The sequence below is a fragment of the Rousettus aegyptiacus genome, unplaced genomic scaffold, assembly GCF_014176215.1.
Source record: "Rousettus aegyptiacus isolate mRouAeg1 unplaced genomic scaffold, mRouAeg1.p scaffold_m13_p_2, whole genome shotgun sequence".
Classification (NCBI taxonomy): Eukaryota; Metazoa; Chordata; class Mammalia; order Chiroptera; family Pteropodidae; genus Rousettus; species Rousettus aegyptiacus.
The window spans coordinates 164,332,399-164,358,879 of NW_023416295.1; the positions used below are offsets into that span (position 1 = coordinate 164,332,399).

Below are 26,481 nucleotides of genomic sequence, written 5' to 3' on the forward strand. Positions count from 1 at the left end.
AGAATGTTGACAATAATTTAAAAATAATTATATAGAAAAAGACTAACGTGCTATGTTCTCTCATTCCTTCCTCCTTTACATTGAAGATTCCCTAATTCATCAGAATCACATGAGATTTTTCTTAAACCACAGAATCTTGGGGAGTGAGGTTGGGGAATCTATGTTGAAAAAACTTTGTAATTATCATGATTGTTCAAGTTTGGGAACCAGAGCCCTAAATTAAGAAAAATGACCATATTTTCATTACGTCCTTACCATTCTTACTACCACGAAACAATATCTTGCATTTTAATACTTTATACTTAAAATTTCCCTACTTACTATAGTCCTGTGCCATATAAGGACATTTCTGTCAACCACGGACTGCATATATGAAGGTGGTCCCATAAGATTATAATGGGGCTTAAAAATTCCTATCACCTAGTGATATCCAGTAGTGTTGTAACACAACACATTATATAAATGTCACTGTGTGACAGTTGCCTACAGTATTCAGTACAGTAACATCCTAGGTTTATAGCCTAGGAGCTGTAGAAGAACAGAATTTAACACCCCAGAGTATGTTTATTTGGCCTAAGGATTACTTTAGGCTGGTTAATTTTAAGGTACAGCAGACATAGGAGAAGCCCCGAAAACTAGATAGAAGTTACCCTTTGTAAAAGACATTTACATTTGTAAGGGAAATCTCCATTTTTATGGATATGTCTCCATATACTAAAATAAAATCCGTCTTTTATTACAAGGATATCTCAGATAACCCAGAGGGTAGTTTCTCCCCTACAGAGAAATAGGTTATGCCACATAGTTTAAGCTTATAGTGGGCTATCCTATCTAGGGTTGTGTGAGTACACTCTGTGATGCTCGCATAATGACAAAATCACCTACCAATGCATTTCTCAGAACACATCCCCATCGATAAGTGGTGCATGACCGTATTATAACTTTATAATAATTTGGTTTAGATTTTTGACTAGGGATTCTTAATTATGAGAAGAGATAACAGGCCCCAAAGAATTATTTGCCAAGGTTCCATAGTAGTTTAGGTACTGTTGCTTTTGTTCACCAGTCCATTCATTGTTATTCTTATTATTCCATACTTCATCTTAACTCTCTTTTATAAACTGGAAGAAATTGTTAACTCTTTCCCATTCTCATGTTTTCCCCCTTAGTCAAGTATTTATTTTATATTCTTTCACTGAAACTCTGCTCATGACAGAAAGGGAATGAGAGCATAATTCCCTCAATTGCTGCAGTACTAGGTGTATAATTCAAGAGGACTCCCCACCACCATACTCGTGCCCGAGAAAGATGACATTTATTTGAATTTCGTATTTAATTTAAAAAAATATTCTATCTTGGGGAATATATGTGCTTTGACAGATAAGTGCTATTTCAGATTATTTACTGTTGAGTAAATTGAATCTCTAGGAAGTAAAATTGAATTCTTCTGGGGCTTTTGGCTTCTGTATAATCTTAGCTGTATGCATTGTTTTTCAGTAGGTATGACAGCTCAGAAATAAACTTTACTAGAGAGAGGACTGGTTCCCAAATGCCAGTTTTGGTAGGATAACCAAGATTCTGCTTGGGAATTGGGGGAATCTAACAGTTTAGAAAGAAATGAATATCAGTTTTGTTATTTCTCTACCTCCCTCCCAAGCTGGATCCTTTAGGTTTAAATGGATAAGGTTATACACGGACCACGTGTTGTCATGTCTGTACCCATTGAGTTGGGTATAGGCTGGGATAGCCCAGACTATGTATGTACAAGTTAGTTCCCTTCTTGGGAAAGTGGAATGAAGTAGTAATTCCATGGATTTCTTATACTTTAGGGACTAAAGCCTAAATAAAGATAAATATGTGTTAAAAGCCCAAGAGCTCCTGCTGCTATGTGTTTTCCTTAAAATAAAAATGAATTGTGACAAAAGAGATTTTTTTTTTAACTTGGGTGTTATTTTATTATAGGTTTGCACCCAAAATTATAGAGACAACTGGAGTTCATTTTCAGGTAAAAGTAATTTAACTTGACCCATAAAACTGTAAAATTTACTGTATTTTACTTTGGAGTGTGTGAATGGGGAGGACAATTATAGCAAGAGTCTTAAAGGATTTATTTTTTTTGTAATTCTCTTTCATTCGTGAGGTTGATGAGACACTACTAACCCACTATCAGTGTAACTTGTAGATTTTCTCACCAATGGCTCAACGTAGATTCTCCAAGTGGTCGTCTTGGAGAGAGATACAAATTTCCAGTAATCACAGTTAAGGATGAAATATTGGGCAAAGTGTTTCTCTATTTAAAGCTAATTATTCCATCTGAGGATCAGTAGTTTCATCTGTAGCCTAATAAACTGATTTACCATTGCTTTAACTAATGCAGTAATTAGCTTAGATGTGTTTAACTTTAAAAATCCACATGAAGCTGAACTTCTAACTAGTGATTAAATGGTAATCATTAAAGGTTTTTTAACAGACTATGTATGAGCACTTGGGAGAGCTGCTAACAGTTTTGCTTACCCTGGATGAAATTATTGATAATCATATCACATTAAAAGACCACTGGACTATGTACAAAAGGTGAGCCAATTAAAATATTTAGGATATTACTTTTGTGTAGTTAATGTATTAGTAAAAAATAAATATAAATAGTTCATATCTTTTAAAAGACCTGGAGATCTTTATTAAGAAGGATCTAATGTCAAATGTTTTTATGAAGACCCTAACCATTCTTTAATTTCAGATGGGTTTTTCGAGAGTGTGATATACTCCTTTAAAACATCCTGATTCTTGACTACCTTAGCACTCAGATTTATTTTTGCCATGGGTTCTATTCAAATGACAGTTGTTTTCCTGAGCTTGATTTTATTTCATTGTATACTCCAAGAGTATACAAGGCCTTTTATTTTATTCAATTTATAAGTCTTTAGTAAATGTTATCTAGAGATCACCAGGTATCTGAATTTAAGATGATATAAAAAGGCATTAGAAAATTAAACATATTAGGATTTTTTGTTCAAATTTTCAAATGTGTAGAGCCGAACGAAATACAAATACAAACTTCTGATTTCTGGGGGAAATTTTAATTTAAGAATTTATTAGGCAAATTTATGGTCTTTCTTCTGATCTTCCACAAGGTTACTGAAATCTGTCCATCACAATCCTTCAAAATTTGGAATTCAGGAGGAAAAACTAAAGCCATTTGAAAAATTCTTGCTGAAGCTAGAAGGGCAGTTACTTGATGGAATGATATTTCAGGTATGAGGACTGTATTAGAGTACAATAAATGGTTTTATATTAGTCAGTTCATCTCAGAATTATAGTAGCATAGTGTTGAATATGTTTTTCTTAAAAGTGCTTTGTCTTAAAACATCGTTAGTGTACTAAAATATGATTAGTTCAATTTCTAATAGCAAACAAAATTAATAGTGTTACTAGTTGTATTTGGGGTGAGGGTTGTCTCTTTTTTAATGATGTAAAAGGATAAAGCTATTCAACAATTAAGGTCTAAGCAGTTGTGTTAAGTATCATGTTTGTTGTTAACCTCTAGATTTAGGTTTGTAAGACTACCTTGTAAAAATCTGTTTAATTCTCTCTAGGCTCAGAGAATATAATTTGAATCTGCACAGTCCAGGTAGCTTCTAACCACGTGTGGCTATTTAAATTTAAATTAATTAAAATTAAATACAAATTTCTGTTCCTTTCCCACACTGGCAACATTTCAAGTGCATAATAGCCACATGTAATCTAATCACACTGTACACCTTAAACTTTCGTATATGTCAGTATCTCAAAGCTGGGGTAAAAAATAGCCACATGTTTTTTGTGGCCAGCCATCACATCAGACACTACAGATGTAGAGCATTTCTATATCACAGAAAATTCTGTTGAACATCAGTGCTTTACGTAGTATCCACCAGAAATTGCATTATAGTTCATGTGAAATCTGCTTCATGTGAAGTTAAAGGTTACTTTTAATTTATATTTTGCATGGTTACAGTTTTAACAGGTTGATCCCAACTCTTGTTTATATCAATCTAACTTTTAATTCGTTAGATTCAAAGAGTAGTTTTATTGTCATTGATTCTTTTTCCAGGAGACATTTCTACACATGCTGTAATAAAGTGCTAGAAAAGTAATTGTAAACAGAAAAAGTAAACTCTGCTTTTAAAAATGAAAAGTAAATAATACATGTTTTTCAGTGCTCATTAGATATACTGTACATCACTGAGCCATCACTGTGTACGCTTCAGGTTGAACTACAGATTTTTGATTCAGTTTTATTACTTTCACATAACTGGTACTCAAATATATAAGTACATACAGATTTTCCATTCAAAATATTAGATATTAGATTATATTAAGATATAGTAGATATATTAGATATTAGATTATATTAAGGTAAAAACCTGAAGTTCAGTGTTTGTAAAATTAAAATGATGAATGTAGACATTTATCACAGTGCTATATTTAAATCTGTTTAACAACTTATTGAGAATCTAAATTTCTCTTTAAATGTTTTCTCTCTAGGCCTGTATAGAGCAGCAGTTTGATTCTCTCAATGGGGGAGTATCTGTGTCAAAAAATAGCACTTTTGCTGAAGAATTTGCACACAGTATTCGCTCAATTTTTGCAAATGTAGAAGCCAGACTTGGTAATGCAAAGTTCATTTTTTGGCTTTTGTTTATAAAATTTGAATTTTCTTGAAAGCAGAATTTAATTTAAAGTTTTCTGTTTTTCTCTCATTTTATAATTTTGTAAGGAGAGCCTTCTGAAATTGACCAGAGAGACAAATATGTTGGAGTTTGTGGACTCTTTGTACTGCACTTTCAAATTTTTCGAACTGTTGATAAAAAATTTTATAAGTCTTTATTGGATATTTGTAAGAAGGTAAGAACTTGAAACTTTTATTTTCTTAATTTGAATAGTTGAAAAAATTTTTGAATACAACTGGATATTTTAAGATGTATGTTATTCCTGTTCACAAAAATAATTTTTGTAATAATAATTACAAAAATATTATAATATTCATTTTTTAAAACACTCAGGCATTCCAGAAATGAGTAGCATATTAAGTGAAAATACCTTATAATTCCACATAATGTAAGTACATATTAGTGGTTGTTTCTCCAGATTTTTTCCTAAACATTAGATTTCTATTACTATGACTATTATTTTCCTTTTCCTCTTTTTGCCACTCATTCTCATTATTAAAGTAGGAAAATTTTTATATCTTTGCTATTTCCATGTGACACCAATTTCAAAATTTTAAATGTGTGAAGAATCAAGTGATACGTGATCTTGAAAACCCAGCTATATTGGGTATTTATTTATTATTTTTTCACTAATACAGGATGAAAGTAAAGGTCATGAGGATTTCTATTTGATTTTTTGCATATTTTTATTTATCTTAAAATCCAAGAGTATATGTATGCATGGTGTGTGTGTGTGTTCAGTATTTAGGCAGAATAAAATTATTGACATGCTCCATACCAGATATAGGAATGCTATAACTCTGTGTCATTGTAAGATAATTTATCTTAATGAATATTTTTTAATGGTTGATTTTTCTTGAAATAAATTGTCTTCTGTTTTATATTGTAGAACTATTAAATAGCTTATTGTTTAGCCTCAATGTAATGATTTGTTTCCCCTTATGTTTACTATTTCAGGCACCAGCCATTACTCTAACTGCTAACATTATTTGGTTTCCTGATAATTTTTTGATCCAGAAAATACCAGCAGCTGCCAAACTTCTAGACAGAAAAAGTCTTCAAGCCATTAAAATACACAGAGATACTTTCTTACAGCAGAAAGCTCAATCACTTACCAAGTAGGTTTTAAAAGTAGCCATAATGAAAATGTTTAGATATTTTATATCTAAATCAAACATTTATTACCAAAGTAAAGGTGGGGCAATCTCTAGGAGATTTATTTTTTTAGGAATTTCTTTTTGTTTAAAATGTTTTAGGTTTAAACTCGGTTTAAGATTTAGGCAAATTATACTTTTTGGAAATATATGTGTGTCTGTGTATGTGTATATACACATATACATATAGGCATAGCTTTGCTGTACATACACTTTTTATCAGATGCATTAAATATTTTTTGTTTAGAGTGAAGTCTCTATAGTAGATGTCGCTTGATGACATTAAAAACATTGCGTGTCCATGATTCAGTGATGATTTCTGGAGAAGTTGACTTTAATTTGATGCACTCCTTTGTTTTTATTTTTATGAAAGTAATATATGTAGATGTTTAAAAAGTCAAAAAGTACTTAAGGGTTAAAGGGAAAATTAATTACCCCTTCTATCTTCATCTTCCCTAAAAGAATGCTTTTAACTTTTAGTTTCTTTTGATATTTATCTTATTTTTTGGTTAATTCTTATTTTATAAATTTTTAAATATACACAAAATAGAGGAAATATTATAAAGAGCCCCAGTGTTCCCATCACTTAATATCAATAATTAAATTTACAGTCTAGTCTTAACTTGAATACAGCGCTAAAATCACATGTTGATCTGGATGAAGATTTTAAGTGAAGTGACGCAGGACTGCTACTGGCCTTGTACTGGACACAGTTTCTTTGACATAAATATAATAGGGGTGCTTACCCACTTCGTGTTGCTCTTGACTGTTGAGGGGAAATTGAGCCACAGCCACACGCCGGGGAAAGGGGGAGTATGTCAGTATAGGAGATTCCCTAAAGCATCTCCACTATCTCGTGATTAAAGTCTGGAAAATGACAATTCAGGCAGGACTATTCATGGCAGAGATTTCAGAGCTCTGTAATACATTTCCAAACAGTTGAGAAGGGATAAAGACGTAAGTTTCGATTAAAGAAACGAATTCAATAAGATGGAGAGACAGGGATCAGGTTTAGTAGCAGTAAAGATGTGGATATTTTAGTTATCAGAGGCTTAACATTCTTTAAGAATGTGATGCAGTTACTAAAAATGCCAGTATGTACTTAGATTACCTTAATAAGTATACCCAGCTTATGGAAACATATCTAGGCCATGGGAATTGGTAATTCCATTGAATTCTTATTGGTCAGATCATGGTTGATGTTTGTTGGTGCCACGTTTTAAGAGGGCCACCAACTGCAGTATCCCTAGATGAAACAGAATAGTATGTCAGAAGATCTGAAAGCCATGCCCCTTGAAGTTAATTGGAAAGTTTCTGTATAGTTTGGCCTTTAAAAGAAGTATGAGGGCTGGCTTAGTGGGTTTCTTTAAGTATTTGCGGGGCATTCAGGCTGAAGAGGGAACAGATCTGACTTCTGTGGCTCTAGAAGGTGGAACTAGAACGAAAAGATGAAAATGAAGATATTAATAGTAATAGCTAACATTATCAAGCTTTTAGCAGGCGTCATGCTAAAGGCTTTAAACACATTATCTTATGTAAACCCATAACAGTCTTCTCGTGTGGGAAATAATAAAGGTCATAATTTATCCAGTGCTTTCTGTAAGCCAACAGCTATTCCAAGACTTTCACATGTATCATCTCCTTTAATCAGAAGATGACAGGAGGTAAATAACTGTCGTTATTGCTGTTTAATAGATGGGAAAACTGAAGTACAGAGAATTAAACTTGCCCAAATATAAACAACCAATAGGTGGAAGAGCCGGGCAGTCCAGTGCTAGAGCACCAGCTGTTAACTATTATTCTGAGATACGGTTTTTATCCTATTTTTTAGATAAGGAATATGAGGCTTAGAGAAATGAACTTTGCCGGGGCACATAGCTAAGTATGTGTCAAAGAGGGCATGCAAACCAATGTCAATTCTACTCTAGGGCCTCTGCAACAGGTAGCATTGTATAGGCTGCTCTGAGAGGTAACGCACACTTTAACTAGACCTACGTGGGGAGACTATAGATGATCATCATCACAAGGTGCTGTGGGAAGTAAGTCTTATTAGGTGAAAGGTAGAATAAGCTGACTTTCAGAGACCCCCACATGATAAAATTTTATGTTCCTAAATTCTTTCATTCCAAAGATACAGTCACGTAGAGCTTTGTGGAGGTGAAGGGGCAGTGTCTTTTTCATTCTCTTTGCAGTTCTGCCATAGAAACCTAAAATTCACTCTGCCTAAGTGGCATGCAGGAGAGGGGAGATGGTTTGATCAGCATGAGCTTTGTGTAACATTTTAGGAAAAATTGAAGGGGTGACTAAAAGCTGTCCAAGTCAAGTTCCAGAGTTCATTATGTAGGTGAAGAGGAAGCAGCTGGGAACAGTTTCCCTGCCCCACACTGTATACTGGCCAAGTGCCCCTGCCACCTCTTTGACTGGGGTCCAAGGTTTGTAGGTTGCTGCATTTTGCTTTTCACTCAAAACCATTTTGATGCTGGGATAACTGACTTTGGAAGATAAAGGTATGAACCTTCTTTTCAAACCCCCAGTTGACTTACAAGTGTTGACACTGTTTACTGCTTTATATTAGTCAAGATTTGTTTTTTTCCTTAGGTTTTTTTTTTTTTTTAATCTGTTTGTACTTTGAAGTTAAGCTGATAATCTGACAGGACTCTTGACCATTTTTGAACTCGCTTTGTCAGTTAACTTGCTTTTTAAAACATGAAGAAGTTTTATTTATATACATTTACAAGAGACAGATCAGCTGGAGTCTGGATTAGGATTAATGGGCAGAGTGATAGACCTCTGCTTTATCCTGCATACTCCAATCTAAAACTGAGTGACTGCTCCTGACTATGTGTTGGCCTTTTTCATAATGTTATTGACATTGTTGATGTCAGGGAGGGCTCCATAGTCTAAGACCCTTTCTTCTGTCCTTGCTCATGACTTCTCTGTCCCCTCTTGTACACTGTATTCACCTGCTGAGTCCTGATTACAGCCTTCTCCTCAAAAGTGGAGGCATTGCTCTGAGACCCCTGCTTTTTTTTCTGTGTTTCAGACTTTTAAATCGAATCATCCACAAGCCAAATAATACACCTTAGCACCATTCAAAGTGAAGCAAAAAGTAAAAATGTTGGTGTCTTTTGTCTAATGAGTTCCTGGTTCAGCTTAAAACACATTTCTTAAAGATTTTGGCATAATCACTCTTGAAACAGTTCTTGAGATTGTCAGATTGCTTGGCAGTATGGCTAGCCAGCAATCTCTTGTGTGGAATTCTACACTTAATCAAGTGGGGCTCTTCAGTCCTTTTCCCTGAGGAGCTATCTGTTAGCTGATTCCGATCAGCAGTAATGGAACGTCTATCCTATCTAACTGAAGATGGTCTTTAGAAAGAGTTGGTAATGGCAGATTCTCACAGAGGGAATTGTCCATTTTTTGCACACTTTTTAAAATATAGTTTAAACAGCCTGTGGGTTAAAAGTTCCTGTCTTGGGTGGTTTGAGATGCATTCATTGATAGAGTAATTTAGTGTTTGTAATAAGTCTGCATTGCAGAATTATAGTATTGATTTAGTCTTTTCAGGATGGAAAAGCTTCCTAGTTTTAGGCTTGAATCTTAACTCACATTACTTCTATGTGTCAGTTTTCTCTGCTGGAAAGTGGAGATCATAAGGCCTTACCTCATAAAGTTAATGTGAAGATTCAGTGAGTTAATTTGTGTAAAGTGCTTAGACCAGCAGCCTACCGGCCTACCGGCCTACCATATAGCAAGCTTTCAATAAATAGTAGTTTTTATATTCAGATTCTGACTACTTCCACTTTCTCATTCTGGTTCAAGTTGTCATTCCCTTTCTTCTGCGTTATCACAGTAGTGTCCTAAGTGGTTTTCCTGCTTTTAACCATTGTTCTCTTTATAGTTTACTTTGAACATATTAGCCAAAGTGATATTGATCTTCTTTAAAGGGAGCTCAAGTCACTCTGCTCAAATCCTCTACCAGCAATCCCCAACCTTTTTGGCACCAGGGACCTGCGCTCCTGTGAGAATCTAGTGCCTGGTGATCTGAGGTGGAGCTGAGGTGGTGATGCTGGTGCTGGGGAGCGGCTGTAAATACAGATAGAAGCTTCACTGGCCCGCTGCTCACCACCGCTGTGCGGCTTGGTTCCTGACAGGCCATGGACCAGTACCGGTCTGCAGCCGGGGGGTTGGGGACCCCTGCTCTAGGCCTTGCTCCCTCTAAGGTCTTACATAAATTCCCTACCCACTCTACTTTTTCTAATTTCCAACCTCTGTACCTCTCTGATCTTTTCTGTTTTCATTCCTGCTTTCTGTGCTCATCATACTGACTTCTTTGTTATTACTCGAATGTGCCAGACACTTTTCCTTTTTAAAAACATTTTGCATTTGTTATTTACTTGCTCAAAATCACCTTTTCAACGAGCCTGCTTTCCTCACTGTATTTAAAATCGTACCTACCACCCTAGTCTCTATCCCTTTTTCCTGCTATATTTTTTCCATAGCACATACCATTGGACATTTTAGAGATTTTAATGATTGATTTCTTTATTATACAACTCACCTTTCTAGAATGTAAGCTTCATAGGGACAGGCATTTTTTCTATTTTCTTTACTGCTGATTTTTGTTTTCAGTCCTGAGAAACAGTGCCTGGCTTGTAGTGGTATTCAGTAAATATTTTTCGAATAAATATGTATATATTTGTATATTTATTTTGGAAATCAGAGAAATGAAGTGACTGTTGCAAGGGAATATGTTACCCCAACCCAAAGGAAGAAATGGAAGTAAATTTTCTTTCCTGTGCTGAGTAACTCCAATATTTTCCTTTGTTAGAGATGTACAGTCTTACTACGTCTTTGTGAGCTCATGGATGATGAAAATGGAGTCTATTTTATCTAAAGAGCAAAGAATGGATAAATTTGCTGAAGACCTCACCAGTAGATGTAATGTTTTTATACAGGTAGTTGCATCTTCTTACTTAGAATATTTTGGGGGTAATTTCTTTATTAATGTACAGAAGTTACACTTCAGAAAAACTGGAAAGAATAGGATATGTTCTTTTTTTTTAATCAAAATTGATTAGGTTATGTGACTTAGTTTTCTACTATACACATTTAATCTGCATTCTCTTCAAAGTATGACTTTTTTGCTGTATCAAGTTATGTGTTGTATTTCCATTATCCTTTAATTTAAAATATTTAAAAGTTTTTGTTGTGATTTCTTTCATTTGTGGGTTATTTTGACACTTCTTAATTTCTAAATATATGAGCATATCTTAGTTATCTTTTTATTGACTTCTGGCAGTACTAAAATAATTTCTATGTTTTGAAATTTGTTGAGAGTTGTATTATGACCTAGGCTATGATCAACTTTGGTAAACATTTTATGGACATTTGAAAAGAATGTAATTTGTATTGTTGGTTGTAGTGTTCTATATATGTCAAGTAGGTCATGTTTGTTAATGATTTTGTCTGCATATTCTATCAATTACTGAGAGAACTGGGTTAGACTCCCACTGTTACTGTGGGTTTGTCTCTCTATCCTTGTAGCTCTGTCAGTTTTCGTTTTATATATTTTGAGACTCAATGCATAATATTTAGAATTGTTATATCTTTCGGGTAAATTGATTATGAAATTTCCCTCTTTATCTCTAGTCATGCTTTTTGTTTTAGGTTCTTGTGTGTGATATTAACATAGTTATACTAGTTTTAGTTAAAGGTCTACATAGTATGTCTTCTTGATCCTTTTATTTGCAGCCTCTTTGGCCAATTATTTAAAGTGTATCTCTTGTAAGCAGCAAGGGTTTTTCCCCCAATCTGATAACCTTCGTTTCTTTTATTTATTAAACTGTTTTCTGTACATGTCATTACTGATGTATTTGGATTTAAAACTACTGCTTGACTAATTGCTTTCTGTTTGTCTCACTTGTGCTAGGTCTGTTTTGGTTTTTTGCTTTTTTTGAATTTGAATTTTTTTTGTTTGTTTTTGTCTTTAGTGGTTACTCTAGAGATTGTAAGATGCATGATATACTCATTCAACTCCTATATAAATTAGTAGTTTTACTACTTTCCAAACAGCGTAAGGATTGTAAACCACTTTAATTTTTATCTCCCTCTCACTGTGCTGCTGTTGTATATTTTGTTTCTCTCTATATTTTAAACCTCACAAGTTATTGCTGCTGTTGTTTTAATAATCAATGTTCAGTTAGATTTACCTATATATTTTTTACCCATTCTGTTGCTTTTTGTCCTGTATCTCTTCGTCCTTCTATTTGTGGAACACCTGTTAATAGTGAATGTTGATAAATTATCACAGTTTTAGTCTGAATATGTCTTCATTTCAACTCTGTTTTTGAAGGTAGTTTTATTATATATAGAATTCTTAGTTGGCAGTATCTCCCTCCACCCCTACCTCACCCTCTGCTTTTAAAGGTGTTATTATCTTTTAGCTTCCTTTGTTTTTGTTGAGAAGTCAGCTATCAGTTTTGATTTTTCAATATACGTCTTTCTTAAATGGCTTATAACATTTACTTTTTGGTTTTTAGCAGTATTACTTTGATGCAGCTAGGTGTGGGGTTTTTTCGTGTGTGTGTTTTTGCTGCTTACAATTTGTAGAGTTTCTGGAATTTGTGGAAATTCAGCCATTAACTCTTCAGGTACTGTTTCTACTGTCTTTCTGTTCCAAGTCTTTTTTTCAGCTATGTCTAATTTGCTCTTAAACCCATCTACTGAGTTCTTATTTTACTTTTTAGGTTTTTTGTTGTTGTTGTTTGTTTAGTTTCCAGTTCTCTTCTGAAGTAATTTTTGGTGTTATTTCCTTCACTATATTCAGCATAATAATTTTGAAGCCCATGTCTAATAATTTCATTATCTAGATATTTGTTTTCTTTTGTTTTTGGATATGTCATCTCTTTGTAGGCCTAGTTATTTTTTATAGAGTGCTACATATTGCATATGAAAAATTGAGGCCCTGGATATTGTTTTTATTCCTCTTGAGAAGATTTATCTTTGCTTCTGGTACACACCTAGTCCAGGACAACTGGTATTGCAGATTATCTCAACCCAGTCACAGAGTGAGATGATTTGAAGTGAGGCATAAGTCCTATGATGGCTGTTCTTTTCTAGTTCATGCGTACTTGTTAGGAAGTAGTTTTTCAGGATCCCAGCTCAGAGCCTAGGGGATTTACCAGGACTCCCTCGCCTCCTGATAAGCCATGAACTCCTATTTTTATCCCCTTTCCCTTCCTGTGAGTTGTTGAAAGATAGTTTGGCTTCTGTCTTTATTTTCCTCTTTGTTATGGGCAGATGTCTCTAAGGGAAAGCAGCCTCAAACGCCAGGCTCACTTCTTTCAGTTTGTCTTCTCCCATATCTTGGCCTTATATTCCCTTATTTTCTCGATAGCTTTGGTGCCTTCCTAGGGATTTAAAAAATCTCTCACATTTTTAAATGTAAAATTTTTAAAATCTCTCACAATTTAAAAAATTGCCCACATTCTCTGGTTATTGTCGGCAGGAAGGTTGGTCCAAATGATTTATTCTGCCATTAACAGAAACAGAACCCCCCTCCCCCCCATTTAGATTTTTAAAATACTGTACATCCTTCACAAGTTATTGACTGTCTGGAAATTGCATGCTACTGGCCTGCAAATTCTGTATCATCATTCTTCCCCCAAGAAAAAGAACCCCCCACCACCCCGCTTTTTCTGCCCGCCTTAGAGTTATACTTTGCTGTTCCTTGTTTCTGCTTTTTAACTTTCCCCAGTGCTACATAGGGCAGAGTCTGGTGTTATAGTCCTGTAGCTGACAAGGTAAGATCGTGGCTCTTTCCTGCATGTAAACCCCAAGCTTTGGTCTTATTGTCACCTTTCTTAGGATGCTACCCTCTCATTTCTTAATTCTTTTACTTTAGCCCATCTCTTTACCAAAGAACTATTACTGGATCAGAGAAACTCCCGCCCCACATTGAGCATCACTCCTTAGTGAGCTGCTGTTACTTATGGACAGGAGACAAATGTTGAAAATCACTGGCATATAGCTTCAGTCCCAGCTTCTTGGGTATGTCAATAGTAGTATAGGTTAGGCTCATCTCTAAACTGTAAGTGTATCTTTTTTGGTTCTTTATAAACCCAAAGCCTCTCCTCATTATCTTTATTTCTGTAAATATTTGAGAGGTAATATCCTTTGTCCTGTTATTCTGCATTGTTTCCCTGGGTTTATTAGCACTAATTTTTTTTTTTTTTTTTTTAAACCTCACAAGACTTGCTTGTGAATAGAAGGGTTGGAGAAATCTGTTCTTACTGGGCTAGAAGGAGACAACGTCTGATTAGTACCAACAAAGGCAGAGAATATGGTAGCAGATGGACAATAGGGATTGGCCTAGGTGACAAGGAAAAGGGGAACTGGCTTGGAACTGAGGAATAGCTTTGGATATCTGTATTGGCCAGAGAGCAGCTCTCTTTCTCCTTCTCATTTTTCAATTCCTAGTTCCTTAGAATCCTTAGCTCTTGTCTTAGCTGCAGCAGGTAGGAATATCTGTTCTCTTCCTTGGCAGGTAAGATAAGGATGAAGAAATACCTTCCTGACATCCAAATAATTTCTCTGAAGGTTTTTTTTTTAATGGAAGAATTTTTTAAACTGTGATTGTACATTATAATTTCAACAGTACTAAACTGTCATGTGCTAGATTAAATAAACTTTTAAGGACAGCTTTGAAATTTGACTACCATGTATAACACTGTGAGAAAGAGAATTTCAAAGTCATAAGACGTGACTTTAAACTTAGAAACACTGGTTATTGGCATATTGAGGAATACTTATTATTACCTAGAGGTTGACATTGTGAATAAAGTAAATCTTTTCTTGTGATTGTAATCAATGTTTTATTTTTTTTTAGGGCTTCTTGTATGCATATAGTATTAGCACTATTATTAAAACCACAATGAATCTCTATATGTCCATGCAAAAGCCAATGACCAAAACTTCAGTTAAAGCATTATGCAGACTTGTCGAACTTCTCAAGGTAGGTTGTAGATCATTTTTACCTTGCGTTATACTTTACATTAGGATGATCTTGTAAAATTTGACTTTTTGATTATATGAGAATAAAAAATTATGGGAAAGTGTACTCATCTCTCAGTTGGATAAAGGAACTAACCATTGAAAGAAATTTCTGAGTAACATTCTATGAATAGGCAATATGTTTATTAAAAGTTAACATGCAGTGAGACAGAAGAGGAAAGTGAAACGATTAGGCTAAGTATTAGGAAAGTTTTACTCATGACAAGTTTTAAGCATGTTGTATGAATTAAAAATATAATACCCACGCAACATTATCTGTTATTTTATAGTGTTCAAATGCATATGAGGCTAGTCAATATGAGCTATGTATTTTATAATTTAGAGAAAGTGCCATCATCTTGTAATCTGAGTAGTAGATACTTTTTTGAGTGGTCAGATAAATTAAGAACCAGAGTGTACTTCTGGAAATATGGTAAAATATTAGCATATTCTCTATAAATTAAAAAACATCTTTTAGGCAGGAGAGCCCACTTAACCTTTTTAAAAAATTGAAATTAAGATTTGCTAGTAAATTTCTGTTAATAACCTTTAGCACTATTATTAATAATAACCTTTTGCTTAGGAAATAGAGATTGTTTTTTGAGATCGTGCCTCTGGATTTTTTGCCTTTTTTCCATTACGATGCATTATCAGTTACATTTATTTTTTATGAAATATAAATACAGAAATGTGTATGTAAATGCATGTATAGATACATATATATCTAATATAGCAGCATAATTAAAAAAATAAACACTTAAAAACCCACCATTCCAATTAAGAAATAGAATGTTGCCTTTTTTTTCAAAGCCCTTTGTGTTGTCCTTTCCTGACTGCATCTTTATCCTGCCCCCCTCAGAGGAAACTATTGTCCTGAATTTTATGCTTATTCCCTGGTTTTTCTTTTTAGTTTATCAAATAAGGATGAATTTATAAACCATTCATTGTTTAGTTATGTATGTTTTTGAAGTTTTTATTAAGGGAATAATACTTCATATATTCTTTGCCTTGCCTATTTTCACTCAGAAATTTTTATTTGAACTTATCCATGTTTAGGTGATTTTTGCATTTCATTTGCAATTTTTTTATCTAGTCCAAGATCATAAAGATATTCTATAATTTTGCCTAAAAGTTTTCAGTTGATTTTTACAAATTCTCATTCTTTTCAGGCAATAGAACACATGTTCTACAGGAGAAGCATGGTTGTGGCTGATTCAGTTTCACATATAACCCAGCACCTTCAACATCAGGCTCTTAATTCTATTTCTGTGGCCAAGGTATGAAAGTAATTATATATTCAGCATAATTATCTTTTTAGTTTGCCCTTCTGTTGCTTTATGTGTTCTAGTTAAGCCTGTTTACTCCATTCCTTCAACTATAATATTCTCGGTCATTTGTCTTCATGGTATTTTTATGATTTTTACTTAGAATGATTAAGATTATCTTTCTCCGAACTTGTGGTATGTAATATATTGCCATAGCTCTATTACAAAGTGATGTTGTATGCAGTTTTAAAATATACATCTTTTTAAAGAAGTGATAATAAGTTAATATGGAAATTTTAAAGTATGCCTAATACATTTGTTACCCCTGACAGTGCAAAACAGTGTTACAGAAGTACTGAAGCATGCCACGTTATCAGAAGAAGTTCTACAGGGAAAGTATTGTCAAAGCTCTCTTAAACTGAATCATGGAAAAGATTATCAAGAAGTTTTTCTTCTGAGTCTTGTTATTGCCTCAAATAAAATGAATATCTCCTGTTTTCTTTTATCTTTAAGAAAAGAGTAATTTCTGACAAGAAATATAGTGAACAACGTCTCGATGTGCTCTCTGCTCTAGTTTTGGCTGAAAACACTCTAAATGGACCAAGCACAAAGCAACGACGACTTATTGTTTCTTTGGCACTAAGTGTTGGCACACAATTGGTGAGTGTGTTGCTATTAGTTATTTAATAAAAATGTGATCTGTGATTTTACAGTTCTCTTTTTTTGACCCAGGAAGCCTGTCCTTAATTTGACTGCAATTTCTCTGCCTTTTTTTCCCTTTCCTGATAGAAAACATTTAAAGATGAAGAACTCTTTCCACTTCAAGTAGTCATGAAAAAGCTGGATCTTATCAGTGAACTTAGAGAAAGGTAAGTAAGAGTATGTAATGATACTCAAAAGGTAGGGCTAATAGAAACATCAATTTTCTTTTTAGCATAGCAGGAGAAGAAATATAACCCAGATGGGCCCTTAGTTTCTTTCTTTAATTCCTTTATCTTGAGCAAAATGAGACTGACTAGGGATCATATTTTTTTTAGCTTTGCTTCTACTGTAAGGATGTAGCTTCTGGAAGAACCACATGAGCACCTGGCACACCCTGATGCACATAGTGGTTGTTGTGATGAGTATCCTTAGTGGACATTTAAAATCGTTGCTTTTTAATAAGGCTTCATCTATTTGCGAGGGACTTAGAGATCAATGTCAAATAGTCTTCTGTAATTTTATTTTGAGATATGAATTTGAATAACGTTGGGAGATAGTCACTAAGATGAATTAGTTTTTGGAAGGCTTATTTTGTAGTTCCTTGTGGCTTTACTGTTTTTGTTTGCTTTTAATTAAAGAGTAAGTAGTAAATTTCTTGAAGTGAAAATGAGTCTTCTGAATTTTAATTCCCAACCAAATTAAGGTTATAGCACAATTTCAATTTAATGCTCATATTTTTAAGTTCATATTATTGTTCTGAGAAGCTGAGATGTTTGTAGTTGCATTTTAAAGTATTCCATCCTTGGAAGAAATACTGAATTGTCTTCATTATAAGATCTTTAATGATCATTTCGTTGCCCCAGAAGTCACTTGGAAAAGATTGTAGACTGGTAACTTTTTTTTTTTGTTACAATTTTTTAAAAAATTCTTTTTAATTTCGAGATGAGTAAAATAGTACATGTGATACAAGTATTGTTAAGTACAGACATATCAAGTGATACTGAAAGTAAATTGATATCTATATTATTTTTCAAGTATGCTTTAAAACTAAAGCATGTTTGCAGAGTTCTGACAAGTGTCAGAATTAGAGTGTTTTGTTACCTTTGTTCAATTTGAAACATTTATTTTGTAGCTTTTCTGTACTAATTTTGGGTTAAGTGATGTAGGGAAATCAAAAATGAGTAAGATGTTATTTTCGAGGGGGTACTTCAGTTTTAGTACCACTAATTACTACTTTACATTGTAGAGTCCAAACACAATGTGACTGTTGTTTTTTATACTGGCATCGAGCTGTTTTCCCAATCTATTTAGATGATGTGTATGAAAATGCCGTTGATGCAGCCAGATTACATGTAAGTAAAGAATATACAGAATAAACCCATCAATTTTTTAGTCACTATACAAACCATTCTAATTAGTTTTTAAAATAGACCATTTGATTTAAGAAATCATTTAAAAATTGGCTACTAATACTGTTTTGTACAATGCCATGCATATTTAATAAGCATTTATATACAATAGTTAAATTTTATATTAATATTAATACATTTTAATATATTTAACTCTTCTCCTCATATTCCTAATTTTATTTTACTTGATTTTAGTTTATGTCACAATTTTTTAACATTTTATCAGCAAAGTACATTACTCAGATCTTTCTGCATATGGAAATAAGTGTCTCAATTGCTCAAGATAGGAAAAGAATAAGTGAATAAATTTTTTATAGATTTAAAGTATATGCTTCAGAGCAGGAGTCCCCAGTCCTTGGGCCACAGACCAGTACCCATCAATGACATGTTAGGAATCAAGCCACACGCAGGAAGTGAGCAGTAGGTGAGCGGCAGGTGAGCGAGCAAAGCTTCACCTGTATTTGCAGCTGCTCCCTAACACTAACATCACCACCTCAGCTCCACTTCAGATTATCAGGCATTAGATTCTTATAGGAGTACTGGTCCCTGGTGCATGGAAGGTTGGGGACTGCTGCTTTAGAGAATAAAATCTGACTTATTTGGGAAAGTAAGGCAGTCATGTGTGAAAAAACAGTTAACCTTCAGATGGAGGTTTTGTGTTTCAAGATAGTTAACCCTTGTAATATTATTTAGAATAGAGATCTGTTTTTTATAAATTCATGTATATTCTAATTTTCTTCTTAGTACATGTTCAGTGCTTTACGTGACTGTGTACCCGCTATGATGCATGCAAGGCATTTAGAGTCCTATGAATTACTTCTGGATTGCTATGACAAGGAAATTATGGAAATTTTAAATGAGGTAACATATTTGAGATTGACGCTTATAACATGTATTTAGAATGCAATGTTTAGAACAACTTTTTGGATTGAAGCACATTTATTTAGCATAAGTTTGTTTCATTGCAGATTTTATTTAACAAATAAGCAAATAATATTTAAAATTAGTTATAAATCGCTGTGTAGAACAAAGGAATGATATTTAGTTACAGTATCGCTGTTATGCTAAATTGGTCTTTAATTTAAAAAAAAAAGGTCTTTAATTCCTAATTTTTATATAGAAATCCAGACTAGGAATTTGGAAAAATTTTTTACTTTAGTAAATAGTATATTTGAATTTGAAGTTATGTTTATTACAAACTGGTGATTGCCAGATGGGAGGGTGGTTTGGGGCTGAGTGAAAAAGGTGAAGGGATTAAGAAGTACAAATTAGTAGTTACAGAACAGTCAACGGGGATGGGGAGTACAGCATAGGGAATATAGTCAATAATATTGTAATGGCTGTGTGTAGTACCAGGTGGGTACTAGAGTAATTGAGGGATCACTCCATGAATTATATAAATGTCTAACCACTGTGCTGTACACCTGAAACTAATACCAAAAAAAAGATTCTGTTTATTAGAAGAATGCTAATCAAAATTGGTTTGAATATTGAATGCTGCTAATGGTAATACAGTTAAGGCAACTTAATTATCAATATTTTATTGAATTTCATTTGGAGATTACTTACTAAAAGGAAGTTATATTAAAAAATATACTTGTATAACAGAAATAATTTGCATGCAATATAGTATGTTCCTGCTTTAATAATGTTTATTGTAAACACTAATATCTTTAAAATCTGGCAATATTTTTATTTGGAGGGAGAAATTAATGAGTAAACTTCACAATATAAATTTTATTCAGGTTTGGTAAAATTATGAAGAATTTTATATAATTTATCTGATTTAGAAAATAAAATACATGTCTTACCAGTGTTTAGCTCCATGGTAATCAGAAAAGATGTTTCATTGCTTTTAGCCAAATGAATTTTATGATTTTTAATGGTTATTACAAGGAAGCTTTTAAAAAATTTTTTCTCACATGTCCTCAGGACCTTCTTTTTTTGATCCCATAAATTTTGTGCTTTATCGTGTGTATTCAGGTTCTTTCTAATGAAGCTGTCAGACATTAGCTTTTGATTTTCTTTCAAGGGTTTTAAAGTATTAATGAAAATAAAAGTTTAGAGTTTACCTAACTGCTTCCTGCTCAGAAAAATCATTGGTTTAAAATAAAGAGCAAAGTAATTTCACTTTTCCAATAAAAATAATATTTTACCATAGAGCATGTAGACCTTTAAACCAGTTTGACAGATTTTTTCATCATTGTACTAATTATAAAACTCTAATGGTTAAAGCATAGACACATAGACACATACAATTGCAATACCATTTTGAAAAATCAAAATATCAATTCTTTTGTGAATAGCATTTGCTGGACAAGTTGTGCAAAGAAATAGAGAAGGATCTACGGCTTTCTGTGCATACTCATTTAAAGCTGGATGACCGAAACCCTTTCAAAGTAGGCATGAAGGACCTGGCCCTTTTTTTCTCTCTGAATCCAATTCGATTTTTCAATCGTTTCATTGACATTCGAGGTGAGTGTTCTGCTTTCTTTTTAGACGTCATATTCTGAATCTTTGCCCTAGCTATAAAGAACAAATAACAAAAATGGAACTATGAGAGTATCTTTTTTGTGTGTGTTAGTACATTTATTTTTAAATTTTTTTTGGTTTTATTCATTATTCCTTTTTCAGCACCTTATTTTAAAGGAAGAAATTTAATACTCGAAGGCAAGTTTCCTTTTGTTTTATTTCTCTTCTGTTTTATGAATCAAACATTTTTTAATTTTTTTTTTTTTGTAGCTTATGTAACTCACTATCTAGACAAGACTTTCTACAATCTGACAACAGTGGCTCTTCATGACTGGGCCACTTATAGTGAAATGAGAAATTTAGCTACTCAGCGTTATGGATTGGTTATGACAGAGGCGCATCTTCCTAGTCAGACTTTGGAACAGGTATGGTCTAAAATGTTTCTAGCATAGTCTGATTGTAGCATAACAATGGTATTTAAGAAATCTTTTTACTTTATTATTAAATGTTTATTTTTTAAGACAATATTTGGTATATAAAACCTCATACTTGACAAGAATAAAAAATTAGATGATGCTAATTTGTTTTATGAAAGACTTTGTCACATGCTTCCTGTTTATATTTCACTTTTGTGCGTCTGAAATAGAGGCATACCTCGGAGATGTGACAGGTTTGGTTCCAGGCCATTGCAATAAAGCAAATCATACATGTTTTTTGGTTTCTCGGTGCATATCCAGTACACTATACTATAATCTATTACATGTGCAATAGCATTATGTCTAAAAAAGTGTATATACCTTAATTTAAAAAATACTTTATTGCTAAAAAATGCCAACCTTATTAGAGCGTGTTGGAAAATGGTGCTGATAGACTTGTTGGATGCTAGGTTGCACAACTTTTTATAAAAAACACAGTATCTGCAAAGTGCAGTAAAGCAAAGCACAAAAAAATGAAGTATGCCTGTACACATCGACTTAGATATAGCTTTTCAGAAACATTGGGATAGTGAGGTGACTTCTGTGGAATTGTGAAAAGTTTAGTCAAGGTCACACAGTTGAGGATTTAAATATAGAAACTTCAGACCTAGATACAATATGTAAACTTTAATATCTGAGGGAAAATAGTTAAATTTATATGATTTTAAATATTTGTAAAATGAGTGCAAAGAAGCATTTAGTCTTGCTAATTCATTGAGCTAATTGACAATATGGCAATATCTGATGAGTGCCAAAGTTTGTTTTCAGTTAGTTTACATGTAGTTCTAAGATAATCTAGATAATATTTACCAAAAAACATTCAGTTCCAAGATTTGAGGATCATAATTTTTTCTTCAGTCTACTGCATATGGGAACCATTTTTTTGGATCAATATTTATATCCTTTTATTCATTTATTTATATATTTACTATTCACTGAAAACACGGCTAGGCATCGAATTATGTTTAGGGATACCTAAATAAATAGAAATGGTCTCAGTTCATGTATTTATTGTCTCGTAGGAGAAAAGTGAGTAAACAATTTTTAATTGAAACATGAGAAAAGCTATATTAAAACTTAAAGGGCTATTTCGAACCCCAGTTAGAAAAGCTATAGAACAATTTATATGATACCATTAGATATTATAATAATAACTCAAGAATGAAGGATTTTTCATAGGTAACTTGCACATTAGATGGTCTAGTGTAATTAAAAGAAGCATAAGGATTTGGAATTAGACTTTCTAAAATCACTGGATTCTCTGCCTTTTCCTAGCTATTTGACCTTGGAGAACTCCCTTAGCTTCATTTTCTTCAGCTGTGGAATTTAGAAGACTAATAACTCATTTTTTGAGAATTATATATAAAGAACCTTGCACAATGCCTGAAAAATAATGTGTATTTTATAAGTATTACATATCCTGATGACCTTTTAGAATCTTAGTTTACTTTGTAAAAAATATAGAGAAGATCCCTGGGAGAGCAAACAAATATTCTCAAGAATGGTGGGGAAATAACTGTGAGTCATGGCTCTTTGAATATTTAAACTTAACTGTTTTTGTCTCTTTACAAAAGGGTAAGATAATAAGTAGCCAGGTTTACCCCAGGAGACAGTTCTGATTGTAGGTGTTAGAAGGCCCTTTAACCTTTGGTCATACTTTTTGTATAGTTTTTTTAAATGATTAAAAAATATTGGGAAATGAATTATATGCAGTAAGTCACTATATACAAGCCTGACCGATTATCTTAAATGAATAATAGAGCTTGTGCATGGATTGTTTCGTAGGGCCTGGATGTTTTGGAAATTATGAGAAACATTCATATATTTGTGTCTCGATACCTCTATAATCTCAACAATCAGGTGAGTGGGTTTTAGAAAATTTTCTTTTACTGTGGGTGGATATATAGTAGGAAGGCTTAGGAGCAATGAATTGATTCTCAATAGTGAAAATTGGTTAAATAAAGAAAGGAAAAAATTGCTTAGAGGTCATCTTGCTTATTCCTTTGCTCTGATCGTATTATCATCTTGAATGACTTTCCAATTAAATTATCTTTAATGAAATAGATTCTAAAATTTTCTTTGGATAACTGACCAGTGTTTGCTACGGTTGTGTTGTTATTTAGCACAAGTTTGTTTCATTGCAGATTTTTATTGAACGAACAAGCAATAACAAACATTTGAACACTATTAATATTCGGCATATTGCTAATTCAATTCGAACACATGGAACAGGAATCATGAATACAACAGTAAGAACCTTTTTTGGGGGATTGGATGGGTAGTAGTCTCTTGTTTAATTGATAGTTTGAAAAATAGTTTTCTGATAGAATATTCTATTCAATATATACTACCTTTTTATATTATACCAGAATTTCCATTTTTCTGGTTGGTATAATTAAAATGTCTGGTACTAAAATTGTGTTGTATGTGATGGAAGCTCTGTGATACAAAAGACACTTTAAAATATTTTGCCATCTCATGGTCATCATTAGAAATAGCATTGGAGATTTTAGGACATCAGCATAAATATATATATATGTATATTTGTGTCGATTGTCTGATATTCTTTGAAAGTTACTTTTGAAAGCAAATCATTGACAGCAATTTATTTAACAAAAGTCATGCTCTATTTTTAGGGGATCTTACTAATTATTTGATATCCATAAAAAATAGCAATTTGCTAAAAATATTTTTGAATCTGCCTATAAACAGGCATTCAGTCACTTGAGGAAATCAGTAGAACTTGAATGCTGTTTTTCCTTATATGAAGAATATTTGAATTATCTGCTTTTCAGATCTTCTTAAAAGAAGAATGTGAATGCTTAAATAATAAAATGTTATTAAGAATATTTGGGAGTAAGGGAATAGGGAGAAGTTATGTAATGAAAGTTACATAGGGACCTTTTTAGTATACAGTGGGGGAGCCATTGAAGTATTTGAGCTGATGAGTGATGTGATTAGAGCTCTGTTTTATTGATTACCAATAAGGAAATGAGATACAGAAAGTCAGTTCCAAATTGAAAATAAGGAGTCATCCATATAGAGATTGTATTGGAATCTTTAAGGATAAACTTTTTACCTTACCTGGCAAACAAGTAATAGATATAATTATGAACATATTTCATATGTAAGATACTATGCTGGGCCTTAGGGTGAGAAAAACAGACATTTCCTGTTCTCACAGGAATTACAGTCTGGTAGGCATATAGTCATTAATCAGTTAATCACACTAATGAAAGTAAGTTCCTGATGTCTGATGATGATAAAAGCGAGCATAGCAGAGTATGATCAGAGGCTGGCAGAGTTACCCACTATTAAGAATGGGAAAGATAAAGAGGGGACTGCTTCTACTAAGACTACTACTAAGACGATTGAGAAAAAGCTATGTTTAAACCACAAGGAAAGTTCTGAAAAAGCACCCATTTCTATAATTGGTCCAATAAAAACTGTTGAAAAGAGCTAAACTGGGGTTGTGGGGGTAGAATTTAGTACAGGGCTTCCATCTGTAGGTCAGAATTAATCTTGTTATTTTGACTTTAATCTCAGCTCAGAGTTTACTTTCTCAGGGTTTTCGGAGTCTAGATCAGGACCTTGTGTTATTCTCACGGGCACCCACACTTCTCATTTCAGAAATTACTATAGTCTAGATTTAATAATTTATTTAACATATACTTGTTTAGAATGTCTGTCACTCCTGTTAGAATATAAACGTCATGATGACGAGGACCATGTCCAGCGTGAGAGCAGGTACATTGTTTTGCGTCTAATACGTGTTCAGAATATTTATGGATAAATAATGAAAGTTTACAATCTTCTTTCAGGAAAGTTTAAAGAGCACCACGTTTCTTACTTTAGTATCATCCTAGACATGAAGATTAGTAATAAAGAATCTTTTATAGATGGAAGAGCATAGAAACTTCTGACTGTGGTTGATGACGTAAAAACTAGTGTTTAATCTATAGTTCTTAGTCCTATAATGAATATTTTCAATTTTTTCTTTTGTAGTAAAAATATTTAAGGGGAATTTATAGGAAGTTCTGTAAACTTGGGCAATAAATTTCATTTATTGAAATATTTCAGGTCCAACGTGATTTAGACTTTATAAATATTAGACTTTATAAAGTCTTATATAAATTATTTTATAAATGTTATTCAGTAACATCGATTTAAAATTTTTAACTTTTCCCAACTTTCTAAATTTAATTTTATAGGTTAATTTCACCTACCAGTTTTTGAAAAAGAAGTTCTATATATTTAGCCAATTTATGTACGATGAACATATCAAATCCCGACTGATTAAAGATATTCGGTTTTTCAGGGAAATCAAGGACCAAAATGATCATAAGGTATTTTACATAGTTTGGTTTAACCATTGAGTATATAGCAAATGGTTATGCTAAAATTCATTATGAGGGTCTCTACTGGGGTTTTAGTTTTAGTTTTCACATAATATCTCCTAGATCTGGCTTCCAAGTTTCTTGTTTTTCCCTTATGGTTTCTTACTTTCTGCATTCTCTTTAGGCTAAAGTGTAAGAAAACATTAAATGATCAATGTAGCCAGGTGTTACTTTCTTAATTTTGAAATAATACAAAAGCAATACATGCTCTTTCTGAAGCATTTAAACAATACAGAGTGCATAAACTGAATATCTTCTCTCATTTCTCTTTCAGTGCCATTTTCTGGAGGCAGTTGCTATTTACAGTGTGATGTGCTGCCTTTCAGGTGTCTGTGTAATAAACAGATATATTTGCACTATATATATATATGTTGCTTTTTTCTTAACATAAATGGAGTAATAGTATACATACTGTTTTGCAGTGTGCTTATCACAGCAATACATGTAAATCTACCTCATTTTTTTTAAGAGTTGATAGTAAAGATGTATACCATCACTTACTTAACTTTCTCCTACTGATGGATATTTAGGTTTTTCTGATTTTCAGTGTTAGAAACAGTGCTATAGATGATATCCTTACACATTTATCTCTGTGTATTCGAAGACTATTCCTGAGAGATTTCTCGAAGAGTATTTAAAGACTGTCGAGTATTTAAACTTCTGAAACATTTTGCCAAGCACTCTAAATATACTGTACCAATTGACATTCCCACCTATGATTTATGAATGCTGTTTTCTCTTCATCTTCCAGGCTGAGTTTTCTTATATTAAGTTGAAGAATTGTTGAGTGATAACAGTACAGAGATACGTAGCCATTTGGATAGAGAACCAACAGGCTTATTT

The 26,481-nt window shown here is 33.1% G+C and overlaps 1 protein-coding gene across 5 annotated transcripts in view; it reads left to right on the forward strand.

The window, feature by feature from the left end:
• Positions 1-26,481, forward strand: part of WASHC4 (WASH complex subunit 4) — a 54,843-nt gene that overhangs the window by 13,373 nt on the left and 14,989 nt on the right. For 4 of the 5 annotated variants that reach the window (XM_016127026.2, XM_016127027.2, XM_036237387.1 and 1 more), the window contains exons 8-25: positions 1,963-2,005; positions 2,471-2,574; positions 3,132-3,252; positions 4,525-4,648; positions 4,757-4,884; positions 5,667-5,827; positions 10,695-10,821; positions 14,754-14,879; positions 16,087-16,194; positions 16,696-16,842; positions 16,972-17,051; positions 18,131-18,236; positions 19,038-19,154; positions 20,600-20,768; positions 21,036-21,190; positions 23,027-23,101; positions 23,386-23,490; positions 25,453-25,587. In XM_016127026.2, the coding sequence (XP_015982512.2) occupies positions 1,963-2,005; positions 2,471-2,574; positions 3,132-3,252; positions 4,525-4,648; positions 4,757-4,884; positions 5,667-5,827; positions 10,695-10,821; positions 14,754-14,879; positions 16,087-16,194; positions 16,696-16,842; positions 16,972-17,051; positions 18,131-18,236; positions 19,038-19,154; positions 20,600-20,768; positions 21,036-21,190; positions 23,027-23,101; positions 23,386-23,490; positions 25,453-25,587 (2,131 nt within the window). Of the gene's footprint in view, positions 1-1,962; positions 2,006-2,458; positions 2,575-3,131; positions 3,253-4,524; positions 4,649-4,756; positions 4,885-5,666; positions 5,828-10,694; positions 10,822-14,753; positions 14,880-16,086; positions 16,195-16,695; positions 16,843-16,971; positions 17,052-18,130; positions 18,237-19,037; positions 19,155-20,599; positions 20,769-21,035; positions 21,191-23,026; positions 23,102-23,385; positions 23,491-25,452; positions 25,588-26,481 lie in introns of all 5 variants that reach the window. The other variant, XM_016127029.2, reaches the window with a different exon arrangement.